This window comes from Trichomycterus rosablanca, chromosome 2 (genome assembly GCF_030014385.1).
Source record: "Trichomycterus rosablanca isolate fTriRos1 chromosome 2, fTriRos1.hap1, whole genome shotgun sequence".
In the NCBI taxonomy this organism is placed as follows: Eukaryota; Metazoa; Chordata; class Actinopteri; order Siluriformes; family Trichomycteridae; genus Trichomycterus; species Trichomycterus rosablanca.
Genome location: NC_085989.1, coordinates 414,229 through 435,000, shown reverse-complemented (window position 1 = coordinate 435,000; position 20,772 = coordinate 414,229). Strand labels below are relative to the sequence as shown.

The window sequence follows — 20,772 nt, the reverse complement described above, 5'->3', positions numbered from 1 at the left end:
GTCTCTCCCACTGCGAGTTGATCACGGACGACGGGATCCGACACCTGGGCAGCGGGCCGTGTGCCCACGACCGTCTGGAGGTGATCGAGCTGGATAACTGCCCCCTGATCACCGACGCCTCGCTGGAGCACCTCAAAACCTGCCACAGCCTCGACCGCATCGAGCTCTACGACTGCCAACAGATCACACGGGCTGGCATCAAGAGGCTCAGAGTGGGTACACACACACACACACACACACACACACACACTGGCATCAAGAGGCTCAGAGTGGGTACACACACACACGTACACACACACATACATACACACACACGTACACACACACATACATACACACACACACACACACACATACATACACACTGGCATCAAGAGGCTCAGAGTGGGTACACACACTCACACACACACTGGCATCAAGAGGCTCAGAGTGGGTACACACACACACACACACACACACACACACACTGGCATCAAGAGGCTCAGAGTGGGTACACACACACACACACACACACACACTGGCATCAAGAGGCTCAGAGTGGGTACACACACACACATACACACACACGTACACACACACATACGTACACACACACGTACACACACACATACATACACACACACACACACACACATACATACACACTGGCATCAAGAGGCTCAGAGTGGGTACACACACTCACACACACACACACACACACACAACACACACACAAAACACACACTCATACATACACACACACATACACACACACACAAAACACACACTCATACATACACACACACACATGCACACACACAAAACACACACACAAAACACACACTCATACATACACACACACATACACACACACACAAAACACACACTCATACATACACACACACACATGCACACACAGGCTGGCATCAAGAGGCTCAGAGTGGGTACATACACACACACCCCTACACATACATACACACACACACTTGCACAGACCTCACATACTCACACACACACACACCTACACATACATACACACACACACACTTGCACAGACCTCACATACACACACACATACACACACACACAAAACACACACTCATACATACACACACACACATGCACACACAGGCTGGCATCAAGAGGCTCAGAGTGGGTACATACACACACACACCTACACATACACATACACACACACTTGCACAGACCTCACATACTCACACACACACACACACACACACACACATACACACGGGCTGGCATCGAGAGGTTTAGAGTGGGTACACACACAGACACACAAACACACACAGACACGCTTACATGCACACACACACACTGATCAGATCAGGTGTGTGTTAGTTCCGACCCTCTTTGACCAGTTTCAGGGCCTGCAGCAGTAGGGAACTGGATATACGACGGGGGAACTGGATATGACTAGATGAGGAGGGTGTGTGTGTGTGTGGGGGGGGGGAGCTGAGGGTTATATTATAAACCCTGATGTTCTTGTTCTTTCAGACTCACCTGCCCAACATTAAAGTCCACGCCTACTTTGCACCTGTGACTCCGCCCCCGTCAGTGGGCGGGAGCCGCCAGAGGTTTTGTCGCTGCTGCATCCTTCTATGATGTCACAGACTCTCCCTCCTCCACCCTGGATGCCCTATGACCCCAGATGCCCAGTAGCACATGCTAGCGGAGGGACGGAGAGGATCTTCCTCAGACCGAGCGAGCGTTCGTTTCTCCTCCTGCATCATTCAGTTTGTGTTATAGTGAAGGTAATGAAGGGAAAATCCACCTCCTGCAGGCCAGTGTTCAGTAGCTCCCTCTCGTGGAGAATCTTAACCGTAAACCATTGCTGGTCAGATAAGTGAGTACTGAGTTACAGAGTGAGTCACTGAATCAACAATTCATTAGTCAGGTTAAGTGAATCAGCTGAGTTAATGAGTCAAGAGTTGATTGATTAGTTGGTGAATCAGTCATCAGTCTCGACTCGGGGTTAGAATCCGCTTCAGTTAATGCATCACATGTTGGGCTGTGAATCGATCTGTAAGTCACTGTGTTGGTGTTTGTTATTCAGTAACAAATCAGTCATGAGTCATGAGCTGGTAAGTGATTAGTTGGTCATTAAAACAGCAAGTTTAGGAGTCATGAGTCACTGAAATAATGAGTTGGGAAAACACGAGTGGGTCAGTGAATCACTGAGTTAGTGAATCATGAGTAAGTGAATCATTGGGTTGGTGAATCATGAGTAAGTGAATCATTGGGTTGGTAAGTCACGAATCAGTCAGAGAATCAATTAGTGAGTCATGAGTCAGTGAATCATTGAAATGGTGAGTCATGATTCAGTTATTTACTGAGATGGTCAGATGAGTCAGTACTCTACTCGTATCTGAATCACAGATTTGGTGAGTCGATCAGAGAAATAAGAAGGAGGAAAAAGAGTGAGTCAGTGAATCACTGGGTTGGTAAATCATGAGTAAGTGAATCATTGAGTTGATGAGTCATGAGTCGGTGAATCGTTGGGATGGTGAGTCATGTCAGTGAATCACAGAGATGGTAAGTTGTGAGTCATGAGCTAGTCAGTGAATCACTGAGTTGGTGAATCATTGGGTTGGTGAGTCATGAGTCAGTTAGTAAATCAATGAATTAGTGAGTCATGAGTCAGTGAATCACTGAGTTGGTGAGTCAGTCAGAATAATAAGAAGTTGGGAAGGAATGAGTGGGTCAGTGAATCATTGAGTTGGTGAGTAAACTGCCGTGCGGGTGAGTTCTGGATCAGTTAGGATTCATTAAGACGGCCTGTAAAGAGGTATTGACATGTTGGTCAGTGAGTCGGTTATTCAGTTATGAGTTGCTCGGCTAGTCATGAACCGGTTGGTCTGTTGGCGAGTCCATGTGACAAAGACGCTTCTGTAAAACTGCTCATTATTTCCAAATTCATCTCAATTAGGTTTAATTTATTTTTAATTACTTTATATCATAAATTCAAAAAACTTTCTGCTTAAATTTGAGTTAAAAAGCCTCAAAAACATAAATTATTAAAATAAACACTACAGTGGCGCACACACGCGCTCACACACGCTCTGTTGAAGGTGTAGTTGGTGTGACGGAGGAAGCTATTTTTCTAAAGCATTAAATTAAACCTCATACTGTCGACCGGACCGGACCGGATCGGATCAGACCAGACTGGATCGGACCTGACTCGACTGGATCACACCGGACCGGACTGGATCGGATCAGATCAGACTGGATCACACCAGACTCGACTGGATCACACCGGACTCTACTGGTTTGGACCGGACTGGACTGGATCGGATCCCACAAGCTGCATGTTACAAATCTAGTTTTGTAAAAACTATCCATGGGCGGAGCCTGAATTGAACCAGCCAATGAGCACCCAGGAACGAGTGAGCCATGTGACCTCGTATTGAATTGCAGGAGGTAGATGGAACTTTCAGTGGGCGTGGCCTGCATGCATCACTGATGAACATGAGCTACATCACAGCCAGCCAATCAGATTGCAGAAGGACGGAACGACCAGTGACATCATGCACAGTAGAATTTGACCTGAACCTACACACACACACACACACACCAGGGCGCAGTAATGAACCGAACCAATCAGAGTGTGTGTTACGCTGGGAACATGCTCAACACACGTACATAAACGCAGCAGCACGTGAGGGCGGCACGGCGCACGATTCTAAACCTAATGTGCTCTACTCAAGGGGGCGCTAGAGTCACCCACACCAAACCTGACCACGTGTCATGTGGTTGTATGAGTGATGCAGCTCTGAGATGTAAAAGTCAACACACTCACACACTGTGTGTAAGAAACAGTAGAGCAGTGATTAAGGTCCTGGATTAGTGATCAGAAGGTTGCTGGTTCAAGCCCCATCACTTCCAGGTTGCCTCTCTAGGACGCCTGAGCGAGGCCCTTAACCTCCAGTTAACTGGCTTGTATAAGGTCACAGTTGTAAGTCACGTTTAGACCAAGCGCCTGCCAAATGCTGTAAATGTTAATCAGAGAGAGGTACCAATGCTACCGCGTGCTGAGAATGCAGCTTTCACTTACGTTGAGTGATGAAATGCGTCCTGGATGCTGGAAGTGTTTGTGTATTTGTGTTGCGTATCTTCCTGGCTTTAATGTCGTTTGTGTCGATTTGTGTTTTTTGTGTTTGTCATTTTGGACTGATTCAAATGGTGTTCCAACAGTGTGTGTGCGTGTGTGTGGGGCTATAAGTGAAGTTTAAAAACTGGATCTTTCTAACACACACACTCCCCTCTAACCCTGTGTTCTGGCAAATGACAACATGAACAGTGAGCACAGAAATGGCCATTTTATGAGCTACACCCTCCATATGGAGGAAATAAAGTTAAAAATATAAGCATTATGTTTAGTTTTGCTCTATTAAGACTTCATCCCTACTCACCTGTGAGCAAAATCCCTCGTACGTTTCTTCAGACCTTTATTTTTATTAGAGATAAAATCTGGTCTTAAAATATACTGTGTACAGGAGTTACTTCGGTCCGCCAGTGTGAATACAAAGCAACACACACACACACACAGATACACAGATACGTCTCCCTCTGATTACACAGTGCTTTTTACACTTCTGATGCGTGCGTACGCGCTCGGTTCATTAAGGATTGTGTGATTTCAGTTTGGACTGTAGTTGTTGAAATGATGCTGTAAATCTGTACCATTTTACTTTGTTTTTATTTTTACAATTAACCATATAAATAAATGAATATGTATGTATGAATAAATATATAACTATATTATTATTAAACACAGTCTCATTTCTCTTGATTTGACCTGTCCTACACTTGTAAATAATTTGTTTATGGAACCTTTTATACTGAATACCTTCAGCCATCCCTAAGGTGAAACATGGTGGTGGCAGCATCATGCTACAGGGGTGCTATTTAGTAGCAGGGACAGTAGTAGCAGGCTCCTCCATAAACACACTCGAGCTGGGTGACGGTTTATCTTCAACACCACAATAACCCAAAGCATAGGTGAACAGAGAAACAACCATTTATCAGTCTGTAGGTGCACTAACAGGCCACTATATTAGGAACACCTGTACACTTGTTCTTCCATGTATTTTCATGTATAATACAGAGTTTAAATGCCATAATCTGAGTCTTGTTTTTAACATGTGCTTCCATCTATAGTCACAGTCATGATGACTGACAGTAAGTTGTACTTATTGGCCTCCCCAGTCACCAAATCTGAATCCACTGAAGCACATTTGGTGTGATGTATAACAGGAGATCAGCAGCATGAATGTGCAGCCAAAAAATCTGGAACTTTTACATGAACCAAAGTCTAAAAATGTAATAAATATTTAGTGGGATTCATGGTTTGAAGCATTAATGTGCTAAAGGGAGTGAGTTTATGTCAAAATCACTTACATTAATAAATGTATCACAGGGTGACTTAAAATAAGCACTTATTATTAATAATATTTATTTATTATGTTTACTTTTGAGTTGTTATGAAACTAGCACCATTACTGTTTACATTATAAGGACCCATCAGGTATCTATCATGTCCGCCTGAATTTAAAATCACGCTGAAATATTTCAAAGCCATGTCTTTTTTCCTCGAATTGGCAGGTAACAGTGAATTATTTAAACTAAATGCAGTTTAAAAGTTTAGAGCTAATCGCCTTTATGACTACAATCTAATCACTCCAGTAGCTAATCAGTTAGCTTGTGTCCTTCATGTTAGCATGCTAACAGCTGACTAAAATTAAATCTCTAAGCAACTACAAATGTTAGATTTATATGAACTGTTGAAAGATTTATATTAAACTTGAAATCACAAATAATTAAAATATACAGGTTACTTTATCGAATAATTAGCTGTTTTAATAAAACAGTTTTGTTTATGTTTGAGTTATGGTACACGGGGGGTGCAGGATTTATGGGGGTGTTGCGGTTATTGGTAGCAGTTTTTGGTAGCACACCGGAAGAGAATATGTGCAGCAGTGTTGACATGTTCGTGTCAGTTAAATTATTTGCATGTTTTAAGTTTCATAGAGTTTCATAGATTATTGATATTTCTTCTGAACATTTAGTTACTCAGGACGAATAAAGGTGAGTGAGAAATGCAGCAGAATTTCTCGTCTAATCTAAAACATAAACTTAAACATTTCAATTTTTGCAACTGTTACTTTACTGTTTTTTAAATGCATTGATTGAAACACATTTATCTATCGCCAAAATCAATATTGTGGGGTTTGTTGAATGTGGCAGACACAAAAAAACAGATCTGATTTGAATTTCAAGCTGCTGGAACATGTGTGTGACTGTCCACAGTCGAACAGGCTTTACATGACCATGATTTAGGAGGCTGGCATGCATGTATAGAATCTCCTGCTCGACTGATCACATGGGCAGAGAAAATGCAGCACAGGAGGTCACTTCTTGCACAGCAGCTTCTTTAAGCATGCCAGTGAATAGCTCACTTGACTGTGGACAGTAACACCCACGTTCCAGCAGCATGAAATTCAAATCAGATCTGTTTTTTTATATTGATTAAATCTGAACGAATGTTGTCTCAGCATTAGCTGAAAGTTTGGGATTTCATCCCACTGTTCCATGTATTTTTTTAAATGGTACAGTCATACTAGCCCTACTTATATGGGCACAGAAAAGTCATAATTTTAATCAGTAATGAGGAATTAAGAGGCCACAAATATAAAGGACACTAAATGACCTTCACTTTACATTGTCTGTACATGTTTAACCCATTTAATTTTTAGAAAACCCACAATAAACTCAGAAGAACTCAAATTTGTAAATAAAAATAAATAAATAAATAAAAAAAGAAGAAGAAGAAAGTAGAGCAGCTACGAAACACATGTTGTGATATCTGGGTGTTGGGTGTCTAGTCAGGTTCACTAGGTATATACTATACGTGCTGTCTACATTCTTGTGAGTGGATTAACGGAGGAGATTAAGGCAGGGTGAACTGAAGTTGTGCTGTCGGGATTATCTTTGTGTTGCAGGAGCATCCAGGTGCATGCTGGGATTGCGAGCTCTGTTTGGCATCAGTCTCCTCGTGACGTCGCGGGGAGGCGTGGTCCTTGGGCACAGAGCGGCACACCCACACGTGTGTGCGAGTACATACAACAAGGCTTTCACACGGCCCGCCTGCAACATGCCTAACACCATCAGATATTTAGGGTGAGTGTGATGCACGGTGCTGAGAAAAAGTATTTCCCCCTTCAGGACCTTGAAGGCATGACAATGTGAGGTCATCTGTCCAAGGGCTGAATACAGACGCATCTGAATGTGTGAAAAGAAACTGAATTAAAGTTTGAGTGGTGAAAGCGACGGAGGGATTATAATGACTAAACTCGGATAAAATGCAAGATACATAAATAGAAATGTATAAAATAATAAATGTTCATCCCTAATTTGAAGTGTGTGTGCGTGTGTGTGTGTTTAGTCAGGAGGAAGCTCAGCGTATAGATGAGGAACTTTTCTCCGAGTACAGCTTCAGCGTGGATCAGTTGATGGAGCTGGCAGGACTCAGCTGTGCCACCGCCATCACCAAGGTAAACCCTCTTCTCATCAACATAAATAAATACGTGTGGATATCAGTTCCTTATTCTGGTGTTTGTGGTTCCTCAGGCGTATCCTCTACAGTCTCTGCTGAAGAATCCTCCTCGTGTTCTGGTGGTCTGTGGACCGGGGAATAACGGAGGAGACGGGCTGGTCTGCGCTCGGCATCTCAAACTCTTTGTGAGTCTCAGTTCTACTGTTTAATGTCCTTCCTCCCTCAGGCACAACCAGTTAGTCCTGCTGCTGAGCTTCAAACTGGAGAGCTCGAGAGTTCTCTGTGATCGTGGAGCAGTGAGATCTTTGTAGAATTTCTTGCGGCCCAAATGAGAAACGAGACCTTAACATCTGAGAGCTGAAACTCCTTCATGCTGATTTACTAGAGGTGTGTGTGTGTGTGTGTGTGTGTGTGTGTGTGTATTAAACAGGGCTACGAACCCGCCCTGCTGTACCCGAAACGACCAAGCAAACCCCTGTTCCTGAATTTAACCACCCAGTGTGAGAAGATGGAGATGAACTTCCTGTCCGAGCTGCCTGAGGTAAATATTCACAACAGTTTACACACTTTTAATGGGATGTATTGGGACTCCAAAGTAAATATGATGCCAACGTAAAAAAATCCTGAATAGGATAAAGTGATAGATATAAAATTATAAAGAAATAAAAGTACCTCAGCAGCTCAGTAATGAGGAATCATTTAGTCGTGAATCAACAGTGAGTCGTTTTAATTATGGCTTGTGGATAGATTTGGAGTATCTGAGCTTCTGCGTCTCCTGGACTTTACGGGAGTGTGTATCACCGGCGTGTCGTTTGTGTGTGTGTTACGTGTCGGGCTGAAGCTGTTCTGGTTTTCACGCCTGTTCCCGGTTCCTCCTGCAGGCCGATGAGATAGACGAGGTGTACAGCGTGGTGGTTGATGCCATTTTCGGGTTCAGTTTTAAAGGAGCGGTACGTGAGCCGTTCGGAGCCATCTTATCCACGCTGAAGAAGATCAGTGCCCCCATCGCCAGTGTGGACATACCTTCAGGTGGGTGTCGCCGACCCTGGCATGAACATTATTAAAAATCATTTTTAGCGTAGTGTGAGTGTAAAACATTTCCATTATTGTTTGCTCACTGACTTTAACCCATCGGTTTTTAACACTGAGGTCAGGACGTCATTTGGACTCACAGATGAGAAGATGGTAATTTTTTAACATGAGTGTTTTTGTTGAATTTATTAATTCCATTAATTTGATTATGTGGAGGCCAGACGTGTGTGTTGTTTATCCTGGGGAAGAGATGGCAGCAGGTACAGAATTTGAAGAACCAGATACTTCACGACACCTTCAGAGATCTTGTTGTAGGGTTCTTGTGTCAGCATATCGGCTGCTTTTGTTCACACCATCTTTGTAAAACCATGTCTAAAACTCCCAGAGGTCAGTATTTAGAAGTGGCGTCTACATAATTTTGGCTGTACGGTTGTCTTTGTTCCTCTGTTAGGGTGGGACGTGGAGAACGGAGCCTCTGACGGGATCCAGCCCGATCTGCTGATCTCTCTCACCGCGCCCAAGAAATCTGCGGCTCATTTTAAGGGTCGTTATCACTACCTGGGTGGAAGATTCGTCCCTCCGGCCCTGGAACGTAAATATAACCTGAACCTGCCGCCGTACCCCGGGACCGAGTGTGTGCTCCAACTCGACTGATCCCGACCGCGAGAAACGACCCGCTGGATAAATAAAGCTTCGTTCATCGCTAACACTGAGCACTTTGATGTTAATGTCACAAAATGAATGTTTAAAAACGAAATGCTGATGTTTAAACGTCATTAAATGACGAGACACGTGTGTTTGTGTGTTTATTTAATTAAAATATTATAATACTCATATAAATATTATCTGATTATTATCACCTGATATCCCATTTCTTAGCCATTGGCATCGGCTTTCAGATTTACTCCCATTCAGTCAAAAGATCAAGTGTAAGGTCAGACCATCATACTGAATAACGAGTGCTGGCTCACAGTCAATGTTCCAGTTCATCCAGAAGGTGTTTGGGGTCAGGACTGAAGGTCCTTTCACCAAAATCATCAAGATATGTCTTTATACACCTGCCTGCTGTAACAGAATAAGGGTCTTCCCCAAACTGTTAAACAAAGTTGGAGAAATGCTGTACTGTATGTTTTATTGTATACAGCATTTAGCGCCTAAACCTAATAATTTAAAGATGTCCTTCATACAGGCCTTATGAAGCTGATCTTATTGGGCCCCATTTTATGTTGAGGGCCCTTTTGGCCCCCAAGTAAGTACTGTACTGTTCTCAGCCTGTAAGTGCATGTTGTTACTTTAGCTATTTAGCTTGTTTTTAGCTAAATGCTAAATGCAACTTCAGGTGTTGCATTACTGTTAGCAAGTTGCTACCTCGTTAGCAAGGCTGTTCAAACGTAGCATTCAAGTACAGTTGTGTTTACTGTGTTTAGGAGACGTTTTACTCTTCTGTTATTCAGTCTTAATAAAAACAAAATAAAAAACGAACATTTAATCCACAAGTTGTCACAGAATTATACTGTATTTACCAGTTTAGCTAAACTCATGGAACGTTAATTAGCGATCAATGCTAAATGCTAATTATAGTGTATTAAAGAATTTAGATTTTTTTTTTAACGTATTTAATGAGCACATCTGAGGTAAATGTTCATATTTCTGACAGATTTGTGTCATTTCTACTCGCACTGTGCCTTTATTTAACCATTTTTATATACGAATAAATGTCTGTGTTGGCTACATACATGATTAGCCTCAGGCTATCAGCTACACTGAGGAGAAAAGATATTAGCACCACACACTGAGAACGGTAGCTAAAGGCTAATAGATGGTTAGGCATAGTGTTTTTGCTTATTAACTGGTTTATTAAACACCACACAATGATTTATAAATACTGTTATTTTAATAAACACTTTTCTGATGGTTTGAGAATGTGAGATTATAAACATTTTATTTATAAATCAGACTGATATGCTGCATGTGTGTGTTTGTGTATGTATGTGAGAAGACATTTTGGGCATCACAGGAATAAATTAAAAAAACCTCCAAATTTCAATATATCAGATTATATATTTGCGTAAATATGCTATATGGCCAAAAATATGTGGACACCTGAGATTATAGTGTAAGCCATATAGATATGAATGCAATGGATGTGGCTGAAACACTAAACCTCAGTAAATAAAAGGGGTGTCCACATACTTTTGGCCATATAGTGAATAGAAATGATTTGCATACAGTTTAAATAAAGTATACATTTATAGCAAGACAAATGCATCATTTTTGGCGTTTTGCTGACACTTTAATACAAAAACTATTATATCTGTGACCAAATACAGTCTGAACAATTGAGGGTTAAGGGCCTCACTCAAGGGCCCAACAGTGACCAACATACATCAGGTTTTGTGTTCCAGTACTGTTTTACACTGCATCCTTGCCAGCTTTGTATTGATGTTCACACGAGTCACTTTGATTTGCCCACCAACATTAAGAACAAGGGGCCCCTGTGGGAGAACTGAGGGCCACACAGGCATGAACAAACATGTTTATGTTTCATCTCTATATACAGGGCTGAGGAAGACAAACAGGTAAACTGTGTTTATGAAGCTGAAGGTACTGGAGTCGCCTCCTCTCACCCTTCTGCCCCTCAGACTGGTCTGGTTTGATGGTTTCTGAATGGTTTTGGATGCTGGTCAGGCTGTGCCAGCTAAACCAGTGGAGGAAATCAGAAAACCTTAAGCTGGTTGAAGCTGTTTTTAAGCCGGGACGTCAGGACTGAATTAATTATTGCACCATAACGTCTGCTTTTCTCTGAAATTTCACACACCCAGCCGCACCACGCCCATATTTACAACTGTTTTGGTAGTGTTGCCAGTTCTCACTGATTGCTCAATTAAAGCCAGAATGTACAAACTGTACAATAAAGGAAGCAGCATCACAGAGGATCAGGACCTCAACCGAGGGGAGAAGTGGAGGAGGGCGTTAGAACAGTATTGGAACACAACCCGGTACTGTTAATCACTGCTATAGTGTAGAAATCTTGTTGATGATGTCTGTGTGAGGATCGTACTCATCCCATAATAATGTTAATAATAATAATATTATAATAATAAATCCAGTTGTGTGATGATCACTGTTTTTTGCAGCAGCTCCTGCGTTCCTCCATAACTTCACCCATCGGCCCTGTGGTGCCCAAAGTTACAGCGCTGATGGACCCACGGGTGACCTGCTTACTCGCCACCTTCTTATGGATTTCTGAGTAAAAATACAAAATAAAAGTTAAAAGTAGATAAATATTCAGGTTATTTAATGTAGTACTATTTTAGTGCAGGGGATACCATCAGGGAATTCGATATGACTAAATTGGGAGGAAATTTGCATAAAAAATAAATAATTCCAGCACTGAAAAACGTCTGTTACGAGTGTCTGTAAACTTTTTTTGAACATAGAAATCTGTACCTGCTAGGACATGAAGGAACGCTAGTTCTACGTTGGTGGAGTTGAGGGCCGAAGTTTCCATGAAGAGCAAACCTTTACTTTCTGTATAAAAAACATAAAGAAATAAAATAATAATATAATAAGTTTAACATCACAAGTTTGATTACAGTCAGTACCAGAATTACTGGCACCCTGTTAAAGACGAGTGAAATTATCATGATTAGTTTATATATATGTTTAATAATCATCTTTGCCAGCATATCAGCACTGAGTCTTCATCTGTAATGCTTGAGATGCTCTGAGAGTGTCTCCTCCAGGTTCCTTTACCTTTTTAATGTGCTTTGGACCATTCCGTGCTCCCCTGGATTTGAAGGAATGTTTCGGATCTTTTCCTGCTGGATGATCTGGTGCTGATCATTTAAACTCTCCTGGTACTTTATGAAGTCCGTAATGTCATGTATAGCACATAACAAGGCTCACAGGAGAGCAAACTGCCCTCAAACTCTTTTCACAAATACTCCTCTACACTTTTATTTTATTTAAATCAGGTTCTCTGTAGAACTGTTATTATTTTTACACCAAATTCCAGCAGTACTTTGTCTCATCTGACCATGAAACCCTGTTCTAAAGATACAGTTTGTCTAGTCCAGATACTTTGTGGTTAGAGGAAAGTAAACATCATTTATTGAAGTGAAGTGGGCATCTGATTGTACATTTGCTGCTGTGTTTGCCTCTCTAACCATCCTCCTCACTTCTCACAGGAGGCTGAATACACCTGCGTCCTCTTCCTGCAGCAGCTCTATATTTATCTTTACATTTATTTGTCTTTTTACTTTTGACTCTGCACTGCTGATGCTCTGGGATTTAGGTGTACCAGGACTCAGGTCTTTGTACCTGCGAAAGCTTTCGCCTCCTCGGTCGGTACGGTGCGCTGAGCCGCCAGGTCACTTTTGTTCCCCACCAGCATGATGACGATGTGAGGGTCGGCGTGGTCGTACAGCTCCTTCAGCCATCGCTCCACGTTCTCGTAGGTCAGGTGTTTGGAGATGTCATAGACCAGCAGAGCTCCCACCGCTCCTCTGTAGTACCTGCACAAAGCCCAGGGAGGTACGATCAGACCGACACGCTACACCTGAGCTGAGTCTGATAATGAGTGTGTTAGTTGGTTGTGTGTTGGATGGACGTGGTACGATCGAGTGTGTGTGTGTGTGTGTGAGCTGAACAGAACTTAAAGCAGTACTGTGTATGTTTTGGGGATGTGGAGACCCCTCTGGTGGAATTGTGTCATTGCAAGCAATCAGAATAAGACCCTCAAGAAAGATCAGAGGTTCCTCAGATGAACAAGATGGTCCAAAGACCAAGTGAGTGATCAAACTGGCAGAGCAAAACTCTCTCCCAGACATCTACCCCACACTCATCATGATCATGTCATGACCCCCCGAGTTTGGTCAGGAGGAAGTCTAGCTGCCTGCACAGAACCCTGACCTCAACTCCACTGTACACCTTTGGGATGAACTGGAATGCTGACTGCAAAACAAGACATCTAATCTAACATCAGCGCCTGATTCCACAAACCCTCCAGGATCTTGTGTAAGTCAGACTACAGCAAGCTCATGGTGAGGTGTCCACAAACTTTTGGTCATATGGTGGTGAAGGGAATGGAAATGATCTTCTTTCCATCTGATTTTCTTTATGTTTTGACCCTTTGATAGATGAAAGATTAAACCCAAAGTGGAACCCTGAGTGGAACCCTGAGTGGAACCCTGAGTGGAACAGTTGGTGCTTGTAGAAGCTCCTTGACAGGAACGGAGACTCTTCAGGGTTGCTACTAAATACCCTAAAAGAACCAGAGAACTTCACAAACCTGCATTTCAAAGCAGCACCACCATGTACAAACCCTCTGTCTCAAAGCTCCACACAGGAGGACACAGAACCTGGTGTAAAGAGCACTGAGCCTGGACCCCTGAGCAAGAGAAAGCAAAACATGGTCCCTTCATTCAGTTTTTAGCAGATTTAGTACATCTAGATTGGCTGATCTACATTACTCACAGGTGTAACTTAGTAAGTGGGGGAGTGTGTGTTTTCTGGTTGGCTCTGAAGCCACTTTGACCCTGACCAGAATAAAGCGGTTAGTAAAAATGAAGGAATAAATAGAGCTGTTAGAATTAGTTGGTGTTGTGCTTGCTGTGGGTGTCGACTCACGCTGAAGTGATGGCTCTGTAGCGCTCCAGTCCGGCTGTGTCCCAAATCTGAGCCTTGATGGTGACTCCGTCCAGCTGCAGGCTGCGGGTGCTGAACTCCACCCCGATGGTGGTGCGACTGTCGTGGTTAAATTCGCTCTTGGTGAATCTGGACAGCAGGTTGCTCTTCCCAACACCGGATTCACCGATTAACACCACTGAGCAGATAGAGAGACAGGAAGTGAGAGGTGTGTGTGTTATATACAGATTCCACTGCTCAGGGGTCCAGGTTGTGTGTTCCTTACACCATTCCATCTATAATATAAGGCTTTTTATTTTGTGAATGTTTATCGAATATCTGCTCAGAATATCAGACCCCTGATTGATTTTAGGAACCTTAAATACCTCGCTTACATACCATATATGGGTAACTGTGGGCGTGTCTGTATGTAAATTACCAGTGACATCACAAAGACACCATGAACAAACCATCACTGTCTGTACAGCAATCCTAAATTTCACAATTAGTCTGCTGTGTGGGAAAAGACGGGACTAAAAAGTGGGCGGGGTCTTGGGCTCTTTGTAAGGACCCTGGTTAGTAGGCCGAGGTGCCTGTACAGAAGTGGAGGAACGTGGAGATCAGCGTGTGACTCTCCCTGCACAAGACCGACCTCACATGTCGATCCACCGAAGTACGGTCGAATGAAAAGGGGTTGGTGGAGCACACACGTACACACGGAGGGAGGGCGTGTCAGGAGAATATACCCTCCTCATACACCATCAGGGTCTCCAGCAGAGGAAGAAGAACTGGCTATGACTAAACTGGTAGAAAACAGTTTAAACAGTTAGGCCATTTTTTAGGATTTTGGATAGTGGCAGCTCAGTGGTTAAGATACTGGAGTATTAATCAGAAGATTGCTGGTTCAATCCCTGTTACCACTAAGCTGCCACTGCTGGGCCCCTGAGCGAGGCCCTTAACCCTCAACTGCTCAAATTGTTTCTACTTAAATATTATTATAATGGTTAAAATGATAAACGTTGGTGGAACATTAATGCGTGTTTAGTATTTGCTCGTCCAGCTTCACCACATGGGCTGAAACGTGGGTCCTTCTGGGCAAAACCCAAATTTGCCAGCTGGCACCACAGGTCTTGTGTGTCGACCCATTTAAAACTCTAACTGGGTGGCCGAGGATGGTGAAGTCTAGATATCAACAACGTCCAACAGCTTAAAATACTTAAAGGCCCGACAGTTTAAAATCTGAACACATCCTGAACAAACACAGTCTCTGTACTGTGACCCTCATGGACCCCATACATGCGGTTTTTAGGATTCCTGGACCCCCAGCACTGGGTGCTGAGGAGGAGCAGAGGAGTGACGTGGAGCTGCTGGTTAAATAAAGGAAGTAGCTGAGATTTCTGATTCAGACTCACCTTTAAAAACAAAGTTGTATCCCAGATCCATGACCCCCTGCGCTGCGACTCAGATGTGCAGCCGTGTGCGTCTCCCGCTGGATGAAGAAAACCAGGAAATTTGGGGTGTTGATAAAGATCTAAGCGGTGTGAGATGATCACGATCCCATGCTGCTGCTGCTGCTGCTGCTGGTGGTGGTGGATGAGTCCTGTAGTTCCTGCGCCGATGGGAAGCAGAGGTGGATCTGGAGGAACTGGTCCGACCGCTGAGACACGCTCGTACAATAGCTGTGAATGGGAGTGGAGATGGGAGTGACCAAATCACATGGACTCACTCTCAGCCTCCTGCACACAGGTGAGGATCAAACCCATCAGGTTAGACTCGAACCCTCCCTATTCACTGCACCCGTACCTGTACTCCTCCCTAAACTTTAATCTGACCTTTAAGCCTTTTTACTCACGTATGGAAACGTCATCTCTGTACTGAGAGGAGAACTTAGACCTGTTTATTCCAAACTCACCTGTTTTAACCTTGTGAAAATCCCTGGGTGCTTCCCAATACTTCAAATTATTGATATTCAAACTTTCCTCTACAAACCTAATACAATTTCAAATACCCTCTCACCCTCACCCCTCCAAAAAACACAGCACCATGTCATCTCCACAAGATCTCAACCAAAACAGGCGGATAAGAAATATTAATCTGAAATTAAATGTGACATTTTGACCATGAAGAGTTAGTCCTGGGTGCCTAAATTGCTAAATTGAGTATTGTTAATTATTGTTAATAAAAACAGAAAAATCAGCTTCAGTAACGAGGAAAAAATACCACTAATAATAAATACCCACCGAACTGAATTAACACCTCTGTGACCGAGTACCAGCAAGAAAAATAAAAACAGCATTCAGAATACCATTGTGTGACTAAAACCAGGTGTAAAGTGTGTAAAATATGGACCCCTGAGCAACAAACTGTAATATGGCCTAATGAGTCCAGTTTCACTACATCTGGTTCTGATGCAGCTCATTAATAAGACAGAGGATCCATAACATTTCAAACATTCCACCAACTATTAGGATGTTCGCATTTACAGCATTTAGCAGACACCTTTATCCAAAGTGACTTTTACAGTACTCTTACAGTATACAGCCTAAGCAAATGTTGTATGGACCAGGTGCACCCTATGGTGCAAGCTCTCTTTCCTGAGATGAAACAAAATGATTCCATGCTTTTTAGGGTGGCCAGCCGTCCGGCTTTAGGTCGGACAGTCCGGTTTTTCAGCTGCCAGTCCTCCACCTATGCGACGCTAGGACGGACACTTAAAAATCCTCCTATTGGAATGAACTGGTTACATTTTTGATCTTTGGGTGGTTGAATTTCGCCCGCTCGCTCTGTTCTGCATACACCTCTACCTGAGTCAATTAGTAAACTTTTGGAGGCAGCGAGGAACAGACTTAAATATCAAAGTAGACACAACATGGTGAGTAAAACAGTAATTTGTTATAGAATTCTTGCTTAAATTGGTGAAGAACTCTGTTATATGGGTTATGGTTTCATTCTGTATGTTGCAGTATCATGTCCCCCTGTTCCTGTAATGTCCTCCTTTTTGTGACTATGAATGTGGCCACCCTAATGCTTTTACAGACTGTGGGAAAGATTTTACATTTACATTACTTTTACATTTTCAGCATTTAGCAGAAGCTTTTATCCCAAGCGACTTACAGTACACAGTCTAAGCAATTGAGGGTTAAGGGCCTTGCTCAAGGGCCCAACAGTGGCAACCTGGCAGTGGTGGGGCTTGAACCAGCAACCTTTGGATTACTAGTCCAGTACCTTAACCACTAGGACACAACTTCAAGAGCTGGAAGATCAACCCGCCACCAAACACCATTCAGGACGTAAGAGGATCTACAGTAGAAGAGAATGAAAGCTGGTCTGGTGTTTTAACTCTGCAGTACCGCTGATGATCACCAGAGCACAGAGGCAGCACAGAGCCAAAACTATAGAGACGCCGTTTCAATCCTGTACCGAGAGGAAGACAACTTCCGCCAACACACGCTCCGGTTTCGTCATGGCGGCGGGACCGATTTCAGAGCGAAATCAAGGTATTTTCATTTTAATTACTCACTCATTCTGAGTATAATCCGCTCACAGAGTTAAAGAGTCATCTTCATTACCTCAGAGTTTTAATAAAGTCGTGTGCGTATTTTATACGGGACACGAGTTGTGCTAAATGGCTAATGCTAGCTGGGTAGCTTCATTGTAGTGTGAATGGCTGTGTTCCAAATAGCATACGTGCTCACTACGTAGTGCGCACTATTAATCGCCATGGTTGGAAGCACTGTAGTGCACTTTTTAGTAGAGTAGCTTGCGAATTGGGACTAATTCGATCCGTTCACTTGCTGTTTGTAAAACTCCAGGCTGAAATAATTCAGTGTTTTTATTTATTTATTTATTTATTTATTTATTTATTTATTTTAAGCTGTAAGATCCATCTGAAAGTTTGTTTATTACAATTTCCAGCCACATACGGCTGAGTACTTCCTAAACTTTAAGGTAGCAAAATGAATTTGGAGCCATACACACTATATGACCAAAAGTATTTGGACACCTGACCATGAGCTTTTCTGTGTGAACGACATCTGCTCTTTTATTATTGAGAAGCTCTCTCACAAGACTTTGGAGTGTGTCTGTGGGAACTTGTGCTCGTTCAGTAGACGAGCCGGACACTGGAGCCTGTCCTCATGTCTTTCTAGAGCTGGGACAGGGAGGACCTTCCCTAAACTGTTGCTGCACGGCTGGAAGCATATAATTCCCTTTATATGATTGATTTATTACACCTGTTAGTGACTCTTGTGACTGAAATGCATGGATTCCATAGTTAGAAGGGGCGTCCCAATACTTTTGTATTATTCATATAGTCTATATATTACATGATTACAGGTGTGAAGTCGGAACATAACACACCTGCTGGAATGTTCCCTCTCAGTGCCGAGTTGTGTTTGTAATGGCTCTGCGATCGTGTTCTGTTGTAGATGCCACGGTGTACGTGGGGGGTCTGGATGAAAAGGTCTCGGAACCTTTATTATGGGAGCTGTTCCTGCAGGCTGGACCGGTGGTGAACACGCACATGCCCAAGGACAGGGTGACGGGGCAACACCAAGGTCAGTTCGGGGGGCATCAAACGTACATATCAAACGTGCTCGTTACAAGCGGTGTCCACATACTTACGGTGAGCTGTGTGTGTTGGGCAGGTTACGGGTTTGTGGAGTTCCTCAGTGAAGAAGACGCCGATTACGCCATAAAGATCATGAACATGATAAAGCTGTACGGTAAACCCATCCGCGTCAACAAGGCCTCGGCGCACAACAAGAACCTGGACGTGGGCGCCAACATCTTCATCGGGAACCTGGACCCGGAGATCGACGAGAAGCTCCTGTACGACACCTTCAGCGCCTTCGGGGTCATCCTGCAGACCCCCAAGATCATGAGGGACCTCGACACGGGCAACTCCAAGGGTTTCGCCTTCATCAACTTCGCCAGCTTCGACGCCTCGGACGCCACCATCGAGGCCATGAACGGGCAGTACCTGTGCAACCGGCCCATCACCGTCTCCTACGCCTTCAAGAAGGACTCCAAGGGCGAGAGGCACGGCTCGGCCGCCGAGAGGCTCCTGGCCGCTCAGAACCCGCTCTCGCAGGCCGACCGGCCCCATCAGCTGTTCGCCGACGCCCCGCCTCCTCCTAGCGCGCCCACCCCCATCCTGACTGCGCTGGGGCACGGCATGGGCATTCCAGGTTGGTACTAAACACTCCTGTACCTACTGTTACTAAATAGAGTCAGGGTGTGAGGGTGAGGGGTTCTATTAGATGTCGGGTGGTCATAATGTTTTGGCTCTTCGTATCTGATATCTGATATTTGGGAACTGAGTACATCTCAAACACACACACACACTTGCTGTTTTTAACCTGGCACTGTTTCTCCCGCGTGTTCCAGGCATGCCCCCTCCCGGGGCCTTCCCTCCGGTGCCCCCGCCAGGCTCCATGCCTCCTGGAATGCCCCCCGGAATGCCCATGCCCCCAGTCACGGGTGCTTCTCAGGGTGGGGGCGGAGTCCCACCTCCTGGACCCCCACCCTTCCCTCCAGCTGGCATGCACCCACCAGGTGAGCGTGGCACACCGATTACACACACCTAATAAATAATGTCAATAATGAATCCTCCGTGTGTGGTATAACCCCAGCCTTCGTTTCGCAGGAATGCCGCCCATGCCCATGCCCCACGCTGGAATGGTGCCTCCTCCTCCAGGGGCTGGCCAGGCACCGCCGCCCCCTGGAATGCCCCCTCCACCGCAGATGGGCATGCCCCCTCGGGCACCGTTCGGCCCCCCGATGGGTAAGTCTTGCGTCTCCTCGCCGTGGTAGTTTTGTTGTGGATGCCGGCGTCTGATCGTTCTCTCTCTCTGCTCTTTAAGGTCACCCGATGCCGCCGGGTATGAGAGGCCCCCCTCCACCCATGCCCCCTCCGGGTTACGGCGCCGCGCCTCCCCGTCCTCCTCCGTTCGGCTTCCAGAGACCTCCCATGCCTCCGCGCCCCCCCGCGCCACCCGTCCGCGCCCCGATGCCCTCGTGAACGCCCGGATCGACGTTTTTATTTCAGATTTGTGTTTGTTGTTTTCATTCCGAGCAGCTCGTTGTTGTTGGACAGTCAGAACTGGAGTACAAGCCTCTCCTCTCCTCTCCTCAGTGGGTTTGATTAGTGATGAATAAACGTTTTATAGAAAAGATCAAAGCATTTTTCAGTTTTTTTCCCAGATTGAGTCGATTCAGACCAACTGAATCATTCTGAGTGATTCACTTAAATGATTCTGCTTTAGAAAACATAAGGATTGAAAGAGTCATGAACGGTTCATTCTTTATGTTTTCCAGTCTGGTATTAGTTTAACATGTTTAAATGGAAGCGTGTAAGTGGTGCTGCGCTCTCCTACAACTGCAGAGATCTGGGTTTGAATTAGGGCTGGGCGGTGTATCATAAATACTCGATGACACTTTTTACACGATGTTGAATATGACTAGATTGGATATATATCGAGTATGCATAGAATACACACGGGACCATCTGAGAACGTTTAAAACACGACAGCGCTGAGCGGAACGCGTCCCTTTGCGTA

At 44.2% G+C, this 20,772-nt stretch overlaps 4 protein-coding genes across 5 annotated transcripts in view; 3 read left to right on the top strand and 1 right to left on the bottom strand.

Moving 5' to 3' along the window:
- fbxl20 (F-box and leucine-rich repeat protein 20) overlaps positions 1-4,769 on the top strand; it is a 12,856-nt gene extending 8,087 nt beyond the window's left edge. The window contains exons 14-15 of the mRNA XM_063009241.1: positions 1-212; positions 1,495-4,769. The exon at positions 1-212 is cut by the window's left edge and continues 1 nt beyond it. Coding sequence (XP_062865311.1) covers positions 1-212; positions 1,495-1,602 — 320 coding nt within the window. The 3' untranslated portion in view covers positions 1,603-4,769. The remainder of the gene's footprint in view (positions 213-1,494) is intronic.
- Positions 4,770-5,561: 792 nt separating this feature from the next.
- naxe (NAD(P)HX epimerase) lies at positions 5,562-9,424 on the top strand. 2 transcript variants are annotated; one of them, XM_063009246.1, is made up of 7 exons: positions 5,562-5,601; positions 6,999-7,176; positions 7,442-7,550; positions 7,627-7,737; positions 7,983-8,093; positions 8,434-8,581; positions 9,036-9,424. In XM_063009246.1, the coding sequence occupies exons 1-7, from the start codon at positions 5,577-5,579 to the stop codon at positions 9,236-9,238; spliced, it is 885 nt and encodes a 294-aa protein (XP_062865316.1). In that variant the 5' UTR covers positions 5,562-5,576; the 3' UTR covers positions 9,239-9,424. The 2 variants fall into 2 exon arrangements, with proteins under 2 accessions (XP_062865316.1, XP_062865317.1); XM_063009247.1 differs by lacking the exon at positions 5,562-5,601 and adding an exon at positions 5,979-6,084.
- A 1,030-nt stretch (positions 9,425-10,454) lies between these two features.
- LOC134327779 (ras-related protein Rab-25-like) lies at positions 10,455-15,758 on the bottom strand. Its single transcript, XM_063009248.1, has 5 exons — positions 15,625-15,758; positions 14,216-14,411; positions 12,908-13,101; positions 12,035-12,115; positions 10,455-11,830 (listed from the first exon to the last, which is right to left on the bottom strand). The coding sequence occupies exons 1-5, from the start codon at positions 15,653-15,655 to the stop codon at positions 11,706-11,708; spliced, it is 627 nt and encodes a 208-aa protein (XP_062865318.1). The 5' UTR covers positions 15,656-15,758; the 3' UTR covers positions 10,455-11,705.
- A 1,888-nt stretch (positions 15,759-17,646) lies between these two features.
- Positions 17,647-20,386, top strand: sf3b4 (splicing factor 3b, subunit 4). The gene is made up of 6 exons (XM_063009244.1): positions 17,647-17,709; positions 18,640-18,768; positions 18,859-19,401; positions 19,601-19,768; positions 19,860-19,997; positions 20,077-20,386. The coding sequence occupies exons 1-6, from the start codon at positions 17,676-17,678 to the stop codon at positions 20,232-20,234; spliced, it is 1,170 nt and encodes a 389-aa protein (XP_062865314.1). The 5' UTR covers positions 17,647-17,675; the 3' UTR covers positions 20,235-20,386.
- The last annotated feature ends 386 nt before the right edge of the window (positions 20,387-20,772 follow it).

Coding starts and splice junctions, on each gene's coding strand:
- sf3b4 (XM_063009244.1), top strand. CDS start 17,676: ATGGCGGCGGGACCGATTTCAGAGCGAAATCAAG. Junction 19,402..19,600: donor GCACGGCATGGGCATTCCAG/GTTGGTACTAAA, acceptor CGCGTGTTCCAG/GCATGCCCCCTCCCGGGGCC. Junction 19,769..19,859: donor AGCTGGCATGCACCCACCAG/GTGAGCGTGGCA, acceptor TTCGTTTCGCAG/GAATGCCGCCCATGCCCATG.
- naxe (XM_063009246.1), top strand. CDS start 5,577: ATGTCTTTTTTCCTCGAATTGGCAG. Junction 5,602..6,998: donor TTTTTTCCTCGAATTGGCAG/GTAACAGTGAAT, acceptor TTTGTGTTGCAG/GAGCATCCAGGTGCATGCTG. Junction 7,738..7,982: donor CTCGGCATCTCAAACTCTTT/GTGAGTCTCAGT, acceptor TGTATTAAACAG/GGCTACGAACCCGCCCTGCT.
- LOC134327779 (XM_063009248.1), bottom strand. CDS start 15,655: ATGGATCTGGGATACAACTTTGTTTTTAAAG. Junction 13,102..14,215: donor TACAGAGCCATCACTTCAGC/GTGAGTCGACAC, acceptor GGCTTTGTGCAG/GTACTACAGAGGAGCGGTGG. Junction 12,116..12,907: donor GGAGGCGAAAGCTTTCGCAG/GTACAAAGACCT, acceptor TTTTTTATACAG/AAAGTAAAGGTTTGCTCTTC.